The sequence below is a fragment of the Dipodomys merriami genome, unplaced genomic scaffold, assembly GCF_024711535.1.
Source record: "Dipodomys merriami isolate MVZ:Mamm:240054 unplaced genomic scaffold, mDipMer1.0.p SCAF_403, whole genome shotgun sequence".
NCBI classification, from domain to species: Eukaryota; Metazoa; Chordata; class Mammalia; order Rodentia; family Heteromyidae; genus Dipodomys; species Dipodomys merriami.
The window spans coordinates 372,352-394,334 of NW_027205638.1; the positions used below are offsets into that span (position 1 = coordinate 372,352).

General features: G+C 40.1%; 2 protein-coding genes and 1 pseudogene across 2 annotated transcripts in view; all 3 read left to right on the forward strand.

Moving 5' to 3' along the window:
- The first annotated feature begins 650 nt into the window (after positions 1–650).
- LOC138806654 (zinc finger protein 420-like) lies at positions 651–9,517 on the forward strand. Its single transcript, XM_069992075.1, is given in 6 exon segments — positions 651–701; positions 3,369–3,495; positions 5,027–5,119; positions 6,437–6,537; positions 7,668–8,799; positions 8,802–9,517. Coding segments are annotated over 6 exon segments (2,220 nt in total).
- A 2,868-nt stretch (positions 9,518–12,385) lies between these two features.
- On the forward strand, positions 12,386–14,171 carry LOC138806666 (14-3-3 protein zeta/delta-like; annotated as a pseudogene).
- Positions 14,172–20,270: 6,099 nt separating this feature from the next.
- The window catches only part of LOC138806655 (zinc finger protein 585A-like), a 166,546-nt gene continuing 164,833 nt past the window's right edge, over positions 20,271–21,983 (forward strand). Inside the window, exon 1 of the mRNA XM_069992076.1 lies at positions 20,271–20,457. Coding sequence (XP_069848177.1) covers positions 20,271–20,457 — 187 coding nt within the window. The remainder of the gene's footprint in view (positions 20,458–21,983) is intronic.

Below are 21,983 nucleotides of genomic sequence, written 5' to 3' on the forward strand. Positions count from 1 at the left end.
CCCACTGCGAATGCATTCCCACCACTAATCTTTCTCCACATCCCCACCTTCATTTGTTGTTGTTTGAATTTAGGATCTAAGCCATTCTGACTATGGTAAGGTGGTACCTCAGGGTTGTTTTTATTTGCATTTCCTTTATGCCCTGGGATGATGAACATTTCCTGTGTTTAATTGCCATTTTTATCTCTTCTTCTGAGAAATTTCCCTTTAGATCCCTTTCCCATTTAATTATTGGTTTGTTAGATTTGGGAGAGATTAGTTTCTTGAGTTCCCTGTATATAGTGGATATTAGGCCTTTGTCTGGTATATTGCTGGTAAATATCTTTTCCCAGTTGTTTGGCTGTCTTTCTAGTTTGGTAGCTATGTCTGTAGCTGTGCAGAAACTTTTTATTTTAAGGTAGTCCCAGTTGTCGAGTCTCTCTCCAATTGTTGTGACCCTGGGACTCTCTGTTCAAGAAGGTACTGCTTTGTGTCTTTAAGTTCCAGTGTCGCTCCTACTCTGTCCTGCGGTAGTTTCAGAGTTTGAGGTTTGATGTTAAGATCTTTAATCCATTTTGAGTTGATATTAGTGCATGGTATTAGGCTGGGGTCCACTATAGTTTTCTGCATGTGGCTGCCCAGTTTTCCCAGCACCAATCGTTGAAGAGACTATGTTTTTTCCAGTGTATGTCTTTAGCTCCTTTGTCAAACAGCAGCTGATGGTAAGTATGTGGTTTTATTTCTAGGTCTTCTAGTCTATTCCATTGGTTTTCAGGTCTATTTTTGTGCCAACACAAAGCTGTTTTGTTATTATGACTCTATAGAAGAGCTTGAAATCTGGTATTGTGATACCTCCTGCTTTGCTCCTTTTGCCTAGGATTGCTTTGGGTATTCTAGGTCTTTTGCAGTTCCCGATGAATTTTTGGGTTGTTTTCTCTATTTCCATAAAGAATGTCATTGGGATTTTTATTGGAACTGCATTGAATTTGTATATCATTTTTGGCAGGATGGCCATTTTCACAATGTTGATTCTGCCTATGCAAGAACATGGAAGGTCTTTCCATTTCCTGGTGTCCTCTTTAATTTCTTTCTTTAGGCTTTTATAGTTTTCACTAAATAGGTCCTTTACATCTTTGGTTAGGTTAATTCCTAGCCATTAGGAGGTTATTATGAATGAGGTTGTTTTCCTGATTTCCCTTTCTTCTTGTATATTGTTGATATACTGAAAGGCAACTGATTTTTGTGCACTAGTTTCATATCCTGCTACTTTGCCCAAGTGACTTATAAGTTCTGTGAGTTTGGGAGTGGAATTTTGGGGGTCGTTTAGGTATAAGATCATGTCATCTGCAAATAGGTATAGTTTAATTTCTTCCTTCCTTTTGTGGCTCTCTTTAATGTCCTTTTCTTACCTTATTGCTCTGGCTAAGGATTCCAGAACTATTTATTCTAGATTTTCTACTCACTAGCTTTCGTTATTTTTCTCGCTCTCTCTTTTTGTATCTATTTTTCTATCACTTTTTCATTTTTCTCTCAGGGCCTCTTCCGTCCATCTGTCTCTTTTTTTCTTTTCTTCAACTGATCTATCTGGGAATTAGTTTTTCTTACTGATCAATTTAATTTGCTGATGTGGCTCTTAGAATTCAGATTTTTATTATCCATTATATAGGGAAAGTGTTGCCTAGATAGTTCTATGGGATTCCAGAGCCAAAGAAAATTAGAAAAACCTAAAGACATATACACATAGAGAGATTGTTAGTTATTTCATTATAATTTTGATATGAATTTTTCTCATTACTATTATTTACTATTTGCATATATTCTTCAGTTTTTTTCCCATTTTAAAATCAGATTTTCTGTGCAGTAGTTTTGGATTGGTTTTATATTTTCTAATGCATTCCAGTAATTAACATATTTAGAAATATTTGAGAACATTTTCTTTTATACCATGTTTTTTCTTTTTGGTTCATTGTACCTTTTGAAGGAAAAGTTTTAAGTGTATGAATTTAAATAATGTTTAGCTTTGTATCAGATACTTTTGGTGTCCTATCCAAGGAGTTACTGTCAAATCTAATGTCATGAAGCTTTTCTTCCCTCCTCTCTTCTTTTCTTCCTGCCCTTTCCCTCTCTTTCCCTCTTCTCCACACCTCTCTTGCCCCTCTTCTTTCTTCTTTTCCCTACCCCTTTGCTCCCCTTCTCTCCCTGTTCCACTTTTTCTTTTCTCTTTAGCTCTGAGATGAGGATTGCTGTGTTGTCACAGTTGGTATCTAACTTGGAAACTCATTTGATATTCCTACCTCAATCACCATCATACCTTTCTTGGGCTAGTACTGGATCTTGAACTCACAGCCCTCATAGTCAGTTAGCTTCTTCATTCAATGTTGGGCCCATCACTTTAGCCATGAGTCCAACCTGCTTATTAGCTGCTTAAATTGAGTTGTCTACTCAGGCTGGTTTATAGACCTCAGCCTCCAAAGTAAGTAGGATAGGATACCAGTTGAGCCAGAAGCAATTGTTTTGTTTATTCTTACCTGAATATTTAACATTAACAGTTAATTGGATATTACAATGAAACAAGATTATTGTTATTGGTTTATGCAGAATTAATATTCAACCTAAACTCAAATATTTCATGATTCAAATTAAGTGTTGTATTTTATTTCAAATAATCTTTTCAAGAAATATTTTATTACTCCCTCACCTATAGTCTATATTGTAGGAGGTAGGCAATGTTCACAAAAATTCATGCTAGCAGTTCTTTTTTACTTAGGAAGGAAGTATCAGGATATCTATGACCTCACTACATTCTTTAGAAAATTAATAACAAAAATGATTGACATAGGATATTGTTATTGTGGGAACTAAGTCAAATCTTGTATGGCCTTATCAATCATTAGCTACTTTCTCGAGTACTATTACTCCATTTAACATTAACCTGGACACTGTGCTTTTTGTAGATCTACTAAAGTGGTATGTAGTCTATGTGATATCCTTAATGTGTTTTGATTGCTTACAACAATACTTTTTAATAGAAGATCTAAATAGGCTCTTCACTGGGAAGAAAAAGTAATTTTTTTTACTACATTGTTACCCTAATATGTAGTAAATTTTATCAAAACATCTTTCTGGTACCTACTTACATTTAATGTTATCATGTCAGGTTATTAGCTCCTTAGAATTGTTATCTTCTTTCTCTTGCTAGCACCAAAAATGTGTTCTGATTTATTAGGGAATCTTTGTATTTTAATTAGTGTTAACATAGAGGCAAAATATTTGATTTTTAATTCTCCCAATGTATAGATGACACAAAATACATGTTAAAAGGGTGAAATTCCAGACGTACTGTTCCCATGACTGAAGGCTAATTATTTGATGGAAATATACCCTCACAGAAGCTGGTGTCATTTGGTGATTTGTCTGTGGACTTTAGCTGGGAGGAGTGGATGGACCTGGACACTGCTCAGAGAACCTTGTATAGAGATGTAATGCTGGAGACCTACAACAACCTGGTGTCTTTGGGTGAGCAAAAGTCATACTAATTTGCAAAGTCAAATGATTTGTTTTCAGTAGATAGCTGAATATTTGTCAGATTTTCAATAGTATTTAGATGTAAGGTTCCAGTGTGTGAGAAGTATCATTTCTTTTTTTTTTTTGATTTTTTTTTTTTATAATTTAATTTTATTTTATTTGTGAACATACTGTACAGAGGAGTTACAATTGCATGGGCAGGATAATGCGTACATTTCTTACCAAGCATTGCAGCCTCCTCCTGTGTTTACCCTTCACATCCCTACCCAGCCTCCCCCCTCCCCCCCAATCCCAATCCTTCTCCTTCCCCCCCCTTCCCCCCCATCCCCCCGCACCGACGTTGTAAAGCTTGTTTTGGACATGACAACTTGTACTTCTCATTGTTGCAACAGGTCCACCTGTATCCTTAAACAACTGGTTTTTCCCCATCTCCTCCTCAAGTTATACTGACATCAAATATAGTGAAAGCAGGGGTTATACTATGGGGGAGGGACATATAAAGCAACAAAGAGATAATCTTATAAATGCGTTAGAAACACATGCATGAAAGAAAAAAACCTTAAAATATACATCTAAGGGTTCATTTTCCTGACATCACATTATTTGACCTTTTCCACTTGACTCATACATATACTAGATATTACAAATAAGGGAAACCATGGGACCTATGTTTCTTTGGGCCTGGCTTACTTCACTTAATAGAATTTTTTCCAAGTTTTTCCATTTCCTAACAAATGGGGCAATGTCATTCTTTCTGATGGAGGCATAAAATTCCATTTTGTATATATACCACATTTTCTTGATCCATTCATCTACTGAGGTGCATCTGGGTTGGTTCCATATCTTAGCTATGGTAAGTAATGCTGCAATAAACATAGTTGTGCTAGTAGCTTTAGTGTGGTCTTGTTTGTAAACATTTGGGTAAATTCTTCCAAAGGAAAACTTCAACTTTATCATGTAACTCCTGAGGCAATTTTATTCTCATTCTTCAAGAAGCAAATCAGAAATTTGACAAAAGTTTTAAACTATGCTCCACTAACAGGAGACTGTCTTCCCAAACTTGAGGTGATTATTTTAGGTGGTATACAGTAGAAGAGGTATGACTATTGGAAATATGAACTGGAAATCACTAGTTGAAAGTGGCTATTTATAATCCAAACCTGTCCCTGGGTGCAATGGCTCAAGCCTATAATCCTAGCTACTCAGAAGGCTGAATCTGGGGAATTTCAGTTTGAAGCCAGCAATGGCTGAATAGTCCCCATGAGACTCTTATCTCCAACTAACCACTCAAAAATTAAAAGTGTAGAGGGGACTTAAACTGGTACATTGCTATCATATAGCACAAGGGCCGAGATTAAGCAACAAAACCGGTAAAATAAATCCAAAGCTGGGGGAAAGTCAATCATGAAGCCAGTGAGAACTGAGAAACAACATTTAAGAGCAACATTGTGAACAGGATGTCTGAGATGTTAGAGGAATGGTGACTCAGCATGAACAATAGTTCTGCATTGGTTCTTATTAGCAGGGCCCTGTGTTCCTAAACCTAACTTGATTGTCAAGCTGGAGCAAGGTGTAGAACCATGGATAGGAGAAGCCTCAGATAAGAATTTCACAGGTAAGTTAATGCGCCATGCATAGTGACATTGCATCCAGCCCCCAGTTGGTAAGTTCATCTTGTGCTGAACTGAGCAATTATGTTCCTAGTCAGAGAATTATGTGATCCTTTATCTCCTTTGTGAATCAAGAATTAATATGGAGATACCCTGAATTCTGTGTGGCAGTTGAGTTATAGTTAGCAATTCTCTTTCTCTGTGTGGAAATCATTCTGAAACAAACCAACAAAAAATAATGGAGGAAATGAGATATCATTTTCTTTGAAACTAGCACAATCCGGGTAAGTGGAAATAAGGAGTACTTCTGGGCTACTATCCTTTGAGAAAGCAAATTTCTTTTTTTTTGGGGGGGGGTCCAGTCGTGGGCCTGAACTCTGGGCCTGGGCACTGTCCCTCAGCTCTTAAGCATAAGGCTAGCGCTCTACCATTTGAGCCACAGTGCCACTTTCCGGCTTTTTTTTTCTGCTTATGTGGTGCTGAGGAATCAAACCCAGGGCCTCATGCATGCAAGGCAAGCGCTGTACCACTGAGCCACCTTCCCAGCCCCAGAGAAGGCAAATTTCTTAACAGTCATGGTTGGCAGAGACTGGGATTCAGAACCAAAGATTTTAGTATAGAGAGGATAATTGAGTGATCTTTACCTGGAGGATATTTGGTCTTCCATGAATCTAAAAGGCAGGAGTGTTAGAAAAGGAATTTTGATGAAACTTTGTTAAAGATGGAGAGAAATGGTTTTTAAAATTCTCAAAGGGACCTAAAAGTAATTCTTACTAAGAAGTTAGAACTGAAGAGATATAGGTATGAATCCTTACTTCTGAGAACAATTCCTGTTTAAGTGAAAGGCCAAGGGGTGTATAAAACATTCTTTTGGTCTCTGAATCTAGGAAATATTACTTTTCCTAACCTACTAGTTAAGAAAAAAGCAGCACAGTACATAAATTTTTTCAAGAAAAATGAAAAACACAGCAGCTATCCCCTTATGATCAAACAAAAGTATATTTGAGAAAAACAACACCATAATTACTAAAGGCAGATGGCTAGTACTTGGCTTAAAATTCTAGCAGCACATAGTTGAGTTATTTGAGTAAATATTTCCTCTGATATAAAAGAAGAAAAAATTTAAACACAAAAACATTATTTTCCACTGAAAGTAATCAGTATTACTTCAATACATTTGAGAAAAAAGCATATATTTTCTATAAATCATTTCTGACTTTGATTTTTTAAAATCTCTAACAGTTACAATGAAATAAATGTCTACACTAAGTGAACTTTGGATTTTACTTATTTTTTATCTTTTTTTCTATGACTCATCTTAGATGTCCCAGGAATTGAGGATGTGATTAAGATGTGCCAGCAAAGTCCAGATGAATGTCTGTGTGAAGCAACAGTCACGAAAATTAACACAGTGGAGGAAAGGGTGAGATTAGTAATGACCCTTAATTTGAGCTCAAAACATAAGCCAGAGGTGATTAGAAATAATGTGAACTCCTTAGAGATAAGGACTGAGGATTTCATTGAGTATCAGAACATGCTTCTCTATAGTGAGCCTGATGAGATGCATGCTGCATGTAGGCCTGGTGTGTCTCCTGTAATTGAAGAATCCTGCAGATATTCAGAACATTTTAGTCAAAAGTAGGAGAACTCCAAATGAGCTGCAGAATTTTGAATATGAAGAAGGGAAGTATTAAACTCAGAGACCATATTCTTTTTTTAAATTTTTCTTATTTAAAAAGCTTTTTTGTCAGTTGTGGGGCTTGAACTCAGGGTCTGTGCACTGTCCCTCAGCTCTTCAGCTCAACGCAGTGCTCTACCACCTGAGCCACAGCACCAATTCCTGTTTTCTGGTACTTTATTGGAGATAAGAGTCTCACAGACTTTCCTGCCCTGCCTGGCTTTGAACCACAGTTCTTAGATCTCAGCCTCTTGAGTAACCAGGATTACAGCATGAACCACCAGTGCCTGGGTTAGAGATCATATTCTTTTTTTTTTGTCATGGGGCTTGAACTCTGGGCTTGGGTGCTGTCCTTGTGCTCTTCAGCTCAAGGTAAGCACTTCACCGCTTGAGTCACAGCACCACTTCCGTTTTTCTAGCAGTTTATTGGAGATAAGAGTCTCATGAACCTTCCTTCCTGCCCGGGCAGGATTGCGAACCGCAATCCTCAGATCTCAGCCTCCTGAGTAGCTAGGATTACAGGCGTGAGCCACCAGCGCCCGGCTAGAGATCATATTTTTTAGATGTAATTGGGTTTGTGTGAGAGAGACCTTCCACTTAGTAAATATAGAAAAGACTATAAGTCAGCTCTCCTTGTCTAAGAAATACTTCAGAGAGTAAGGAGAGCACCTGAATGTATGGTCTGTACGAAAACATTCTACTTTAGCCTTATAGTCACTACACATCAGAAAATATACTCAGGACAGAATCCTTGTCCATGTAGTGGACATTAGTCCATTAGTCTTTCACTAAAGCAATATACCTTACAAAACCTCAGAGCAAATCTCCAGAGGAGTAGTCTGATGAGTCTCCAATTTGCAAAATTTATCTTTCAGAAGTCAGACCTGACTTTCCAGCCTGAAACATGCACAGTAGAGCTACCCTATGCATATGAGGAATGTAGGAAATTTGCCACCCAGAAGTCATCTCTCAGCAGGCATTGGAGAACTCACACAGAAGAGAAAACTTCTGAATGTAAGAAATGTGGAAAGACCTTCAGGCAGTCATACCTCATTTTTCATCAGAGAACACACACAGGAGAGAAACCTTATGAATGTAACAAATGTGGAAAATCTTTCAGACACAAGGCAAACTTTACTGTCCATTGGAGAATCCATACAGGAGAGAAACCTTATGAATGTGACAACTGTGGAAACTCCTTCAGACATAAGTCAGGCCTCACTTTGCATCAGAGAAGACACACAGGAGAGAAACCTTATAAATGTGACAAATGTGGAAGGTCTTTCACCCGTAAGACACACCTTCATGATCACCACAGAATACACACAGGAGAGAAACCTTATAAATGTGACAAATGTGGAAGGTCTTTCACCCGTAAGACACACCTTCATGTTCACCACAGAATACACACAGGAGAGAAACCTTATGCATGTATAAAATGTGGACAGTCTTTCACCCGTAAGGCATCCCTTCATGTTCATCAAAGAACACACACAGGAGAGAAACCTTATGAATGTGACAACTGTGGAAACACCTTCAGACAGAAGTCAGACCTCACTTTGCATCAGAGAAGACACACAGGAGAGAAACCTTATAAATGTGACAAATGTGGAAGGTCTTTCACCCGTAAGACACACCTTCATGTTCACCACAGAATACACACAGGAGAGAAACCTTATGCCTGTATAAAATGTGGACAGTCTTTCACCCGTAAGGCATACCTTCATGTTCATCAAAGAACACACACAGGAGAGAAACCTTATGAATGTAACAAATGTGGAAAATCTTTCAGACACAAGGCAAACTTTACTGTTCATTGGAGAATCCATACAGGAGAGAAACCTTATGAATGTGACAACTGTGGAAACTCCTTCAGACATAAGTCAGACCTCACTTTGCATCAGAGAAGACACACAGGAGAGAATCCTTATAAATGTGACAAATGTGGAAAGTCTTTCACCCGTAAGACACACCTTCATGTTCACCACAGAATACACACAGGAGAGAAACTTATGCCTGTATAAAATGTGGACAGTCTTTCACCTGTAAGGCATACCTTCATTTTCTTCAAAGAACACACACAGGAGAGAAACCTTATGAATGTAACAAATGTGGAAAATCTTGCAACTGGAAGGCAGAACTTACTATTCATCAGAGAACACACACAGGAGAGAAGCCTTATGAATGTAAGATGTATGAAAAGTCCTTTACCTGAAAGTCAACCCTCAACAAACATAAAAGAATTCACACAGGTGAGAAACCATATAAATGTAAAGAATGTGCAAAGTCTTTCATCCAGAAGACAGAACTTCATGTCCATCAGAGAATACACACAGAGAAAGCTTATGAATGTAAGATATGTGAAAAGTCCTTTACCCGAAAGTCAACCCTCAACAAACATAAAAGAATTCACACAGGTGAGAAACCATATAAATGTAACGAATGTGCAAAGTCTTTCATCCAGAAGACAGAACTTCGTGTCCATCAGAGAATACACACAGCAGAGAAACCTTATGAATGTAAGATATGTGAAAAATCCTTTACCCAGAAGTCAAACCTCAACAGGCATAAGAGAATTCACACAGGTGAGAAACCTTATGAATGCAATAAATGTGGAAAGTCAGCCGGAAGTCACATGTCACTTTGCATCAGAGAACACATACAGGATAGAAACCTTATGAATGCAACAACTATGGAAAGATTTTTAAGTGGAGGTCACACATGATAGAATTCACACAGTTGAGAAACCTTATAGATGAAGCAAATGTGGAAAATCATTTAACCAGAACCTCCCAACTCAGCAGGCATAAGTGAATTCATACACATGAGAAATCTTAGGAATATAACAAATGTGGAAGATCTTTCACCTGGAAAAAACTCAATTTATATCAGAGAACCCACACTGGATAGAAGCCTCATGCATGTAGCAAATGTGCAGTTTTTCACTCAGAAGGCACAGCTTAGTATTCTTCATTGACTACCGACAGGAGAGACATATTATGAATACAACAAATGTGGAAAGTTATTCAAGAAGACATAGGTCAGTTTGTCTCAGAAAATACCCAGAGGACAGAAGCCATATGAATGTAACAAATATGGAAATTCCTTAGCCATTAAGGCATAGCTGAGCCCTGGATTCAAATAGAACATGACATCTATACAATGAATAGATTATTCTATGCCACAGTTCCATGTTGGTTGTTGTGGATATGTTACTCCTGCCTATGTTATTCCAATTGTCTAACCATAGGAAAGTCAAGTGAGCCTTAACTCTACATCCTTTATATTGCAGCTCATAGATAATATCTACTGTTTCCTGTGATCTCAACCCAGCCCTGAGGGAAGGGTAGATTGTTTTTAAATACTTCCTCAGAATCCCAACACTCCTGAGTGATGGTAATGAGAAAAGAATCTAGTTGAGTGCTGGAGAGCTATCTCCTGGAACCCTTCATTCCTCTGCATGATGTCATGGAATCCAAAGCCAGAGCAAGTTTTTTTCCCTTTCTTCAAATCTTCATCAACTTATCCTGGAAATACTGATTCTCTAGTAGATAGCCTAAGCCAGGAAAAGATTCAAATCATGAATGCCTACCAGGTCTACATTTCCACTCCTGACGAAAAATAGGTCACCTTCTTCGAAATGTACTTTTTCTGAAGGACATGAAGAAGAGCACACTTGTACAATCCACTCACCATCTTGCTGTCAAAGACCTCTAGGGAGCCTTTCTGATCAGTAGGTGACCCCACCTGTGATCATTGTTCTACGTGGCTCCCAAGATGGTTCACAGATCAGAACATCCTGAACCAATTACCAATTGATATCTGTGCCAAGAATTCACTTTTCCTTGACTGATTGGCCCCGGTTAGTCTTTTGTCCTACTGAAGTGATGCTATGAAGGGAATGACAACTTTCTGCTGATTACTGATGTGAGTCAAACACGCCAGGGGTCAAGGTCAGCTGAGAAAAGTTATCTGCCTCTTCAGGCACTCCTCAACAATCAGGGGCCCAGTCAGTCTTACCCTCACCAGGTGCTTCAGGATAGATACCCAGTCACTCCCACAGTCCTTAACTCACTGAGAACCATCCAAGCTATTTTCCCTTCATCATCCACTATGCACTCTACTGACCTGATGACACTACGCCTTGTGACTACTTCCTCAGGATCCCCCTAGTCACAGGGACAAAGTTATCTTCTCTCTCTCTTTCAGGGACAGTTATCCTCTCTCTCTCTCTCTCTCTCTCTCTCTCTCTCTCTCTCTCTCTCTCTCTCTCTCTCTCTCTCTCTCTCTCTCTCTCTCTCTCTCTCTCTCTCTCACACACACACACACACACACACACTACTCTGAAAACCCATCTAAAATTTCTGGATTTCCATGTCTAATATTTTCTATTTGGACATCAACACAAATAAGATGATGCACAATTTGTTTCATGATATTCTATTACTATACTTATCTTTTTTTGTTTGTGCTCATAGAGAGCTTTAAACTCATGGCACATTAGTCTTTGGTTTTTATGCTCAAGCTTGGTGCTCTACTCCTTATGCCACATATCAAATTTTGATATTGTTCTATTTTGTATCACGAGTCCTTCTGATAAGGGCAGTGAAGTTGTGCCCCCTGTTACATTTTCTCTTCTAAGATGTTTAGAAAAAGATGTTTATATTCAAAGAACTACAATATTTTAAATTAGAAAAATATTTTTTAAAATGTTTCATTGCAGAACCTTAAGTCGAAATGTAGTATTTTGTTGCATATTTAAAAATAAGTAAAGATATTGCTTGTTTTTTTTTTTCTTCCTTTTTTTTTTTTGTCTTTCCTGGGCCTGGGCACTGTCCCTCAGCTCTTCAGCTCAAGGCTAGCACTCTACCATTTCAGCTACAGCACCACTTCTGGCTTTTTCTGCTTATGTGGTGCTGAGGAATCAAACCCAGGGCCTAATGCATATAAGGCAAGCACTCTACCACTGAGCCACCTTCCCAGCCCCTATTAGAGAAATTTTAAAAAGATGAGGAATAGCTGGGCACTGGTAGCTCACACCTGTAATCCTAGCTTTTCAGAAGGCTGAGATCTGAGCTCAGGAAGGAAAGTCCATGAGACTCTTACCTCCAATAAAAACCACTCAAAAACTGGAAGTGGCACTGTGGCTCAAGCAGTAGAGAGCTCCCCTTGAGCTGAGAAGCACAGGGATAGAGCCCAAGCCCAGAGTTCAAGTCCCACGACTGACCAAAAAAAAAAAAAAAAGATGAGGAATATAGATTAAGTAACATTGAGCAGTCTCTTGTAAAAGCAGCATTCAGAAACTCTAAACATACCTCCATAACAATAGTAAAGATTTCCCATTTCTCAGAATTTTAGAAGGAACCTGAGCATATCCCAACTGTTCACAAATGTGAACCTCTTGGCGCTGAATGACAGTTGGAGTTGAAGGCAAGACTTCATTCTTCATCTCATCATTGTGGTAAGAGGTCATAGAATGTTCACACTGAGCACCTGCCAACATACACATTGACATCGTATTGTTTCAAAAATAAATCCCACAACCACATGTTACTATAATGTCTGGATATGAAATCCTTTTAAAATGGCAAAAGAGAGCATCAATCAAAATGTACTTTCATTGATTGAAAATTTCAGTGTGAATTTAAAAAAAAACAATTGGATTGGAGGAAACCCCATCACTGGAGCCCATGAACTTCAAGATCCAGGGCCGAGTCTCAGCCTTGATGCCACTCCTGCCACCACCCAGAAGCCACTGAAACCCTGTCCGTCCTCCACCACCTACTCAGGACACAAAATCCAGTGATGGGTAATGAGCTGGTACAGAAGGCCAAACTGACCTAGCAGGCTGAGCAATATGGTGACATGAAGTCTGTCACTGAGCAAAGAGCTGAATTGTCAAATGATTAAAGGAATCTTCTCTCAGTTGCTTACAGAAATGTTATAGATGCCTATAGGTCATCTTAGAGGGTCATTTCAAGTATTGAGCAAAAAAATGGAAGTTGCTGAGAAAAACAGCAGATGATGAAGAACATAGAATCAAGAATGAGCTAGGAAGCCGGGCGCTGGTGGCTCACGCCTGTAATCCTAGCTACTCAGGAGGCTGAGATCTGAGGATCGCGGTTCAAAGCCAGCCCAGGCAGGAGAGACCGTGAGACTCCTATCTCCAATAAACCACCAGAAAACCGGAAGTGGCGCTGTAGCTCAAGTGGTAGAGCGCTCGCCTTGAGCTGAAGAGCTGAGGGACAGTGCCCAGGCCCAGAGTTCAAGCCCCACGACCAACAAAAAAAAAGAAAAAGAATGAGCTAGGAGATAGCTACAATGATGCACTGTCACTTTTGGAAAAGTTCTCCATCCCTAGTGCTTCACAAGCAGAAAGCAGTCTTGTATTTGAAAATGAAGAGAGACTACTACCACTACTTGGCTGAGATTGCTGCAGATGATGACAAGAAAGGGATTGTGAATCGTTCATAACCAGCATACCAAGAAGCTTTTGAGATCAGCCAAAAGGAAATGCAAGCTGGGTGCTGGTGGTTCACACCTGTAATCCTAGCTACTCAGGAGGCTTAGATCTGAGCATCACCGTTCAAAGCCAGCCCAGCCTGGGCAGGAATGTCTGAGAGACTTTTGTTTTTCTTGTGAAAATAGTGTACAGAGGGGTTACAATTACATGAGCAAGGTAATGAGTACATTTCATATCAAGCATTGTTGCCTCCTCCTTTGTTTCCCCATCCCATCCCTTCCTATTCCCCCCTCACATCTCATCACACCCTCCACCCCCATGTGCCAAAATTGTAAAATTCGTTTTTCGGCATAATGTCTTGTACTTCATATTGTTGCAATGGGTCCACCTGTATCCTTATTTAAGCAATTTGTTTTTTCCCTTCCCCTCCACAAATTATACAACATCAAATACAGTGAAAACAGGGGTTATACCATCAGGGAGGGACATACAAAGCAATAAAGAAATCTTATAAATATGTTAGAAACAATAGCAAGATAGAAACATTTGAGACTCTTATATCTGATAAACCTCTCAGAAAACCAGAAGTGGTGCTGTGGCTCAAGTAGTAGAGCACTAGCTTTGAGCTGAAGAGCTGAGAGACAGCGCACAGACCCAGAGTTCAAGCTTCACAACTGATAAACCTATCAGTTTGGGTCTGCCCCTTAACTTCTCAGTGTTTTATTATGAAATTCTGAACTCCCCAGAGGAAGCTAGCTTTCTTGCAAAGACAGCTTTTGATGAAGTCATTGCTGAACTTGATACATTCAGTGAAGAGTGGTTCAAAGACTGCACGCTAATAACGTAGTTACTGAGCGAAAAGTTGACATTGTGGATATAAGATGAAGTGAAAGCAGGAGAAGGAGGGGAAAATTAATTGGCTTTCCAACTTTTGTCTGCCTCATTCTAAAATTTATACAGTAGACCATTTGTCATCCATACTGTCCCACAAATAGTTTGTCGTTTATGATTTATGACAGGTTTACGTTGCTTCTATTTGAATTTCTATATTTCCCAGGGGTTTTTCTGTTGCTTAATATTAGGGGAATAGATATTGCCCATTAACATTTAGTAAGCTATCTGTTTTCATCTTGAGATGACCAATATGAGGATGTAGAATTTTTATACAAGTTGTAAATGTTTGGCATGTACTTTGGTACATGGTGACTTCACAAAGGCCAGTGTTAAAACTGCTTCCATGTCAAAGTGAAGAAATCTTCCTACATATTGGTTTGTACTGGTGGAGAATAAAAGGGAAAATTGGTTCCAGGCACAGGTGTAGTTATTCTGGATATTAGAAAGTTTGGGCGCACTTGCAGGGCTGTGGTACAAACATTCCATGGCTGTTACATGCTGGAATCATGTATTTCTGTGGAAGAGTTATCTCAGTGTGCACAACTTAGAGTACAGCACTAGAAGTATTCTTTGACACAAAGTTGTGTCTCAATTAACTCTGGATAAGGGCAGAAATGGTTCACATTCCATTATTTGTAATGTTTGCTCATTATTTTTGCTACACATTTTATTTGTATTTAAATGTTTTAGGCAACCTACGAACAAATGTAAAAGTAAAGATGCAGTGAAAATGAACTGTTTGGTAATCATTATTACTACTTTCTCTACAACTTTCATGTAAATTAGTCTTTTGGTTTTGAAACACCTCAAAATAAATTGTACATTATTATAAACTTGTTCCTTACTCCCTTTTGGCAGCTAATGGGCTTTCACCAAGTTTAAAGTGCAAAGTTTATCACAATAGCAAAAATACTAATCTATCTAATGACCATCTCCTACAGAGCCAAGTTTTTCCTTTGGGAGGGGAAAATTGATTTGAAAAGTAATATGTTCCAGTTAAAATGTTGATATATAGCATTTTCTAACTTAGGAAGTCACAACGTTTTTGACCCATCATGACATTGGTTAGCATTAACTATAAATTCTGTTTTGGTTTTTGAGAATTTCTTGATTCTGTTTGCCTTCTGATTTTGGTCATTTTATTTGTCAGGTGCACAGGATTACCTTCCTTTTTTTTAGTCTTCTGTCTTGTCACCAACCATTCCTCCTTGGTGGCCATGTGCTTTGGAAAAGGTCACATGAATTTTCTGGCTCTACTTACTGTCAAAGATCCCTTGCTTTCTTTGCTTGCATCCCACAAACTATTAACCTCATCCTCTACTGCAGCACATCTCACCTTACTTGATGAGACTGTATATCTCCTATAAACTCTATCCCAAATGGTCTGCCATTGTTCGCCTTTAAATCTTCTCTAAGTAATGATGGGTCTGAGTTATACCAAATCTCACCCTACAGAGTATTTCCTCAGAATGTTACAGAAGACACCAAATAAAAGTGCCATTTTAAAAGACAGGTGGGGCTGAGAAGGTGGCTCAGTGATAGAGTGCTTGCCTCACAAGCATAAGGCCCTAGTTTCTATTCCTCAGCACCACATACACAGAAAAAGTGCGAAGTGGTGCTGTGGCTCAAGTGGTAGAGCACTCACCTCAAGCTGAAGAGCTGAGGGACAGCGCCCAGGCCCCACGACCAAGAAAAAAAAAGATATATTTTTTTCTTTCAGAATGTAAGATCCTCCAGAGCAGGGACAATATTTTCTGTATGTTCTATTGTGTCAGTACACTGTAAATGCTCAATAAATATTGATTATTGGAGGCAAAAAAAATCTGCTGTCATTGGAAATATCAACTATACCAATTACTATTCTTGAGTTTGATATAGTTCTAAATAAAAACTGCCATTCTTTCAAAGACAAACAGACACATATGTGTATATAAACACACATACAATGCTTTGGAATAATCAGATTACATTTCATTAATATGAAATATTAAATCAGTGTTTTGTATAAATCAGTACAAACTCATCCAGTAAATTGAATCCATCCAGACTCCTTCATAACACCTGTAAACTTATCAGATCTTTTGCACAAGCATTAGTCCTCCTGAGTTAGCTGGTCAGGAGAAGCCACAACAGGACACAAGGTGTATTATCAGGGCCTTAAAAATAGGCCCACAAAAGAGGTGTGATCAGTTTTGAAAGAAGGGATGGATATCAGTAAGATTATTAAATTATTTGGGATTGAAAATCAAAGAAATGAAGATCTCTACAAAGAAGGGGACTAAAAAGAAAGGAAACACCTCTGAGGTCCAATCAGTCCAGTGTTCATGTACAAGTCTTCCAGGGGTGATGGGCCACAGTGTGATGCCCAGGGGCCCACATGCTTAACTGCTCAAGGCAGGATGAGATGAAGTCTGGGAGCCTGTATACAGGAAGGCTGAAGGTCAAGGTGATAGGAGGCAGAACCTTTATAAGAGGGGCCCTTTGTGTGTAATACTCGTTACTCAGGAGGCTGAGATCTGAGGATCAGGGTTCAAAGCCAGCCCAGGCAAAAAAAAAAATCTATAAAACTTTTTTTTTTTTTGCTAGTCCTATGGCTTGAACTCAGCATCTGGGAGCTATCCAGAGCTCTTTTGCTCAAAGGTAGCACTCTATGCCACAGCACCACTTCTAGATTTTTCTGTAAATAATTGGAGATAGGAAACTAACAGATTTTTCTTGCCCAGGCTGGCTTTGAACTGACATCCTTAGCTACCAGCCTCCTGAGAAGCTAGAATTAAAGGCCTGAGCAATTGACACCTAGCTCATACGAAACTCTTATCTCCAAGTAATCACCAAAAGGCCAGAAGTGGAGGTGTGGTTCAATTGGTAGAGTGCTAGCCTTGAGCATACATATTAAGGGACAGCACCCTGACTTGAGATCAAGCCCCAGGATCAACAGAAGGAATAGAAAAGAAATAATCTGAAAATCACAAGCCAGGAAGATGCAGGATATAGAGCAGAAGGAGTCTACTGTGTTTATGTAGCAGATAGACAAGGTGAGACCCAATGAGGCCAGAGGTCTGTGGAGCAGGTAAGACACTTGCCTAAGTGTCTCCTAGGATGGCAACATGCAGCATTTTGCATCTGTACCAGCAGGTGGCACTAAAACAACAAGGTTAGGCAGGCCTAGTTGGTTGGATCTAAGTAATGAGCAGGTGATTTTGTATATTTGTCAGGTGTTGGGGGTGGAATGGGGTGAACTGAGGCCCTTCAGGATTCCTTCATTCTTCCATTATCTTGCTCATCATTCCATTTTACAGATGAGGAAAGCTCTGACCTGATTTTTTAAATTAGTTATTTGCCTGATTTTTGCTAGCATTGGGGCTTTAACTCAGAGTCTGTCACTCTTACTTGGCTTTTCTTCTCAAGGCTGGCACTCTTCCCACTGGAGCCATATGTTCATATGTTTTGGGATTTTGCTGGTTCATTGGAGAAAAGAATCTCTCAAATATATCTGCTGGGGCTGGCTTTGAACTGAGATCTTCAGATCTCTGCCTCCCCGAATAGCTAGGATTACAGTCGTAAGCCATCAGTGAGTTCTTTTAGAGATGATTTTTTAAAGTAATATTTTTTCTTTTTCTTTTTATTGTGAAAATACTGTACAGAGGGGTTACAATTACATGGGCAAGATAATGAGTACATTTCTTATAAGATAATATTTCTGTGTTCATCCATGGTGTGTGTGTGTGTACCCTCGTGCACGCATACACACACACACACACACACACACACACACACACACACACACACACACACGGACACACACAGAGAAGCAGGGACATTGTCCAAGCCCAGTCAAAGGACAGAGCAATGTTCACACCAACCATTTATTGTCCAGTGGTCTTAGATTTTGGGTGAGGGGAGGGAGTGTTCTGTTACTCCCTGCCTTTTGGGCTATTCCTATTCCTTCCTGGTGACTACTTTGTTTCTCATCACAGACTCCCAAAACTCTCCTAGGGATAACATCCTTTCTACCAGAATGGGAGTTCAGGGCTGCCACCCCCAAGAGCTCATGTCTTTCTTTCCAGCTGTAGGCTTTCTCATTATGGGAAGAACATGGGCTCACGAGCCAGGGATCATAAATTAGCCACCTTTACTGCCTTAACCTGAAACCTGCCACATCCCTAGATGGAGGCTGGACACACAGACTTCATTCCTTCATTCTGCAAGCCATTCCTTTGCCACACTGCACATGGCAGCATGCGTGATCTGGGAAGGGTCTCAGATCAGCTTCTCTGGACAAAAGCAGATAAATAGTAACAAACAGATATGGAAAAATAACATAGGAAGGATTCTGGAGGCGGAGAACTAAGGATCTTGGTTCAAAGACAACTTGGGTAGGAAAAGATCCTAGACTTACCTTCAAAGAACCAGCAAATATTCCAAAGTTGGGCTGTGTTTAAAGTGGCAGAGTTCCAGCCTTGATCAAAAAAGTTAAGGGATAGTGACTAGGTTCTGAGTTGAAGCCTCATTACCAACAATAGATAGATAGATAGATAGATAGATAGATAGATAGATAGATAGATAGATAGATAGATAGATAGATAGATAGATAGATAGATAGATAGAAAGATAGAAAGATAGATAGATAGATTTTCTGTGTACTGGTATTAGCTACTCAGGAGACTGGGAGTGAGGCAAGAATCATGGTGTGCAGCCAGACAGGAAAGTCCATAAGACACTTATCTCCAATTAACTATCAAAAAGCTGAAAGCAGAGCTGTGGCTCAAGAGATACAGAGATAACCTTGAGTAGAAAAGCTGAGGGACAATGTGCAGGTCCTAAGATCAATTCCCAGGATGAGCGTGCACACATGCACGCATGCATACATACACACACGCGTGCATGTGTGCATACACACACACACACAGAGGAAGATACAGTAGTATGACCATGGGGTGTGGGGTATAGACGGGGTGGCTGACTGGGAGCCGTGTTTTGGGTGTGGTGCTGGGGACAGAACTGGAGGAAGGGTCTCCTACAGGCCTAAGAATGGGGACTTCAGTAACAGGAAGAGCCAGCATCCAAATCTAAGGGAGAACAGCAAACGGGGAGGAGACAGAACTCTCTACACAGTTCTAGATTGTTCTGCAAGGTCCTAGTGTGGTAGGCAGGTGAATGAATGTTCTCTTCATGGCCTTCATCACTCTGGCTGTTAGTGGACCCCCTTGGTGTGTATGCAGGTCCTTGGTGTGTATGTATGCAGGTCCTGGGGCTTGAATTCAGAGCCTGGACATTGACCTTGAGCTGTTTATGCTCAAGGCTAGCATGCTACCTTTTGAGGAACATCTGTGCTTCCAGCTTTTTAGTAATTAAAGGGAAATGAGTGTCTCATAGCTCATGCCTGTAATCCTAGCTACTCAGGGAGCTAAGATATGAGGATCATGGTTCAAAGCTAGCCCAAACAGGAAATTCCATGAGACTTTTATCTATAATTAACCAAACGAAAACTAGAAGTGTTGCTATGGCTCCAAGTGGTAGAGTGCTAGCCTTGAGCAAAAGAGTTCAGGAACACCTAGGTCCTGAGTTCAAGCCTCGGTACTGACTCCCTCCTACCCCCTGTAGTAACTCAAAAAAAGAAGTCTCACAAACTTTCATGCTCAGGTTGGCTTTGAACCATGATCTTCAGATTTCAGCCTCCTGAGTAGCTAAGATTACAGGTGTGAACCACCAGCATCTACCTCACTTGACTTTTCACTCAAGACAGCCCTCTACCACTTGAGACACAGCTTCACTTCCAGGTTGTTTTTGTTGTTTTTGAGTAACTGGACATAAGAGTCTGTTGGATTTTTCTTCCCAGGCTGACTTTAAACCATCATTCTCTGATCTCAGCCTCCTGAGTAGTGAGAATTACAGGTGTGAGTAACGAGCACCTGGCTAAAGCTCTCTTCTTGTCCATTTTTCAGTCCCGCCAACCTCCCTAGCTTCCTGCCCTGGCTTTTCACTCCCTTGCTATCATTGGTGTTGATTGTCACTCCCTCCTATTTTGAATGAATCACTCAGTCTCTGGTCCTAGGAATCTACTGCAATGCTATTATGATGACTAGGGCAAACATAAGGAAATAAGCCAGGGATAGACAGTATGGAATCTAAGCCTGCTACCTCTTACATCTGCCACAGTATGAGTGATCTTGGGGCTTCTGATAATGCCACTGCCCTCTTGGAGACCTCCAAGGAATTAGATGAATGCCTACTCACTGCAGACATGCCAAGTCCTGGGGTGCAGGGCACTAAGGCTCCTCCTGTACTCCACTGCCACCACTGGGACTGTGAGAGGTCACCTCCGTCTTCTGAGCCTTCATTTCCTCCATAGTTCACAGACATTGTCCTTAAACCCTTGCATTCCAATCCCTTCTCCTTTCTCCTGGATCTTTGCCAGAAGTCTCAGACTTATGATTTTTGGGCTTTGATTTTGGCTAAGCCGATCTGTCTGGTGCCAGCCTGGAAATCACACCATTATCATCATCCTTTCTTCATAGAGAAGAGAATGAATGGGGATTAAAGGTTTGTGATGATGAGATGGGAAAATGGAGACCCAGTCTTTGAATCAGTTTGTTAAAGAATATTAAAAACATGGAAGTGGCGCTGTAGTTCAAGCAGTAGAGCACTCGCCTTGAGCTGAAGAGTGCAAGGACAGTACCAGGCCCAGAGTTCAAGACCCACGACTGACAAAAAAAAAAAAAAAAAAAAAAAAAGAATATTAAGAACAAGCCAGGCACTGGTTCCTGCCTGCCATTCAAGCAACTTAAAGAGGCTGAGATCTAAAGACCTTGGTTTGTAGTCAGCCTGGGCAAAAAAGCTTGTGAGATTCTTACCGACAATTAAGTTTTAAAAAGTCAGAAATGGGGGCTGAGAAGATGGCTTAGTGGTAAAGCGCTTGCCTTGCATGCCTGAGGCCCTGGGTTCGATTTCTCAGCACCACATAAGCAAAAAGAAAAAAGCCGGAAGTGGTGCTGTGGCTCCAGCAGTAGAGTGCTAGCCTTGAGCTGAAGAGCTGAGGGACAGCGCCCAGGCCCAGAGTTCAGGCCCCACAACCCGAACCAAAAAAAAAAAAAAAAAAAAAAAAGTCAGAAATGGAAGTGTGGCTTAAGTGGTAAATACCAGACTTGAGCAGAAAAGCTAAGCAAGAGAGCAAGCCCTAGTATCAGAGTACTCGCACATGCATGCGCACACACACACACACACACACACACACACACACACACACACACACACACACATACATACACACACAATAAAATGTGTTTTAAATACTGACCCATAAACCAGCACTTCTAGGTGAATCTATTCTTTTTTCAAAACCCTTGGCTAAGGCTTTGGCTTCATCAGCTTGAGGTCCCAGAATAAATAGCATCAACACTGAAGATCCCTAAAAAAGCCAAAGTAAGGACACCTGGTAGGAAATTTTGTATCCCACCAGGAAGGTTGAAGACACAGACCACAGTTTGTTAAAATAAATACTTAAATAAAAAGGGACGTGGATGTTGGTGGCTCATGCTCGTAATCCTAGCTACTTGCGGGGCAGAGATCTGAGGATCACTATTCGAAGCAAATCTGGGCAGAAATGTCTATGAGTTTCTTTCTTGCTTGCTTGCTTTCCTTTTTATTTTTTGCCAGTCTTGGGCCTTAAACTCTAGGCGTGGGCACTGTCCCTAAACTTTTGCTTAAGGATTGCGCTCTATCACTTGAGCCATATAGCCACATCTGGCTCTTTCTGTGATTGACTGGAGATAAGAATCTCCTGAACTTTCCTGCCTTTACTGGCTTTTAAACCCAGATTCTCAGATCTCTGCCT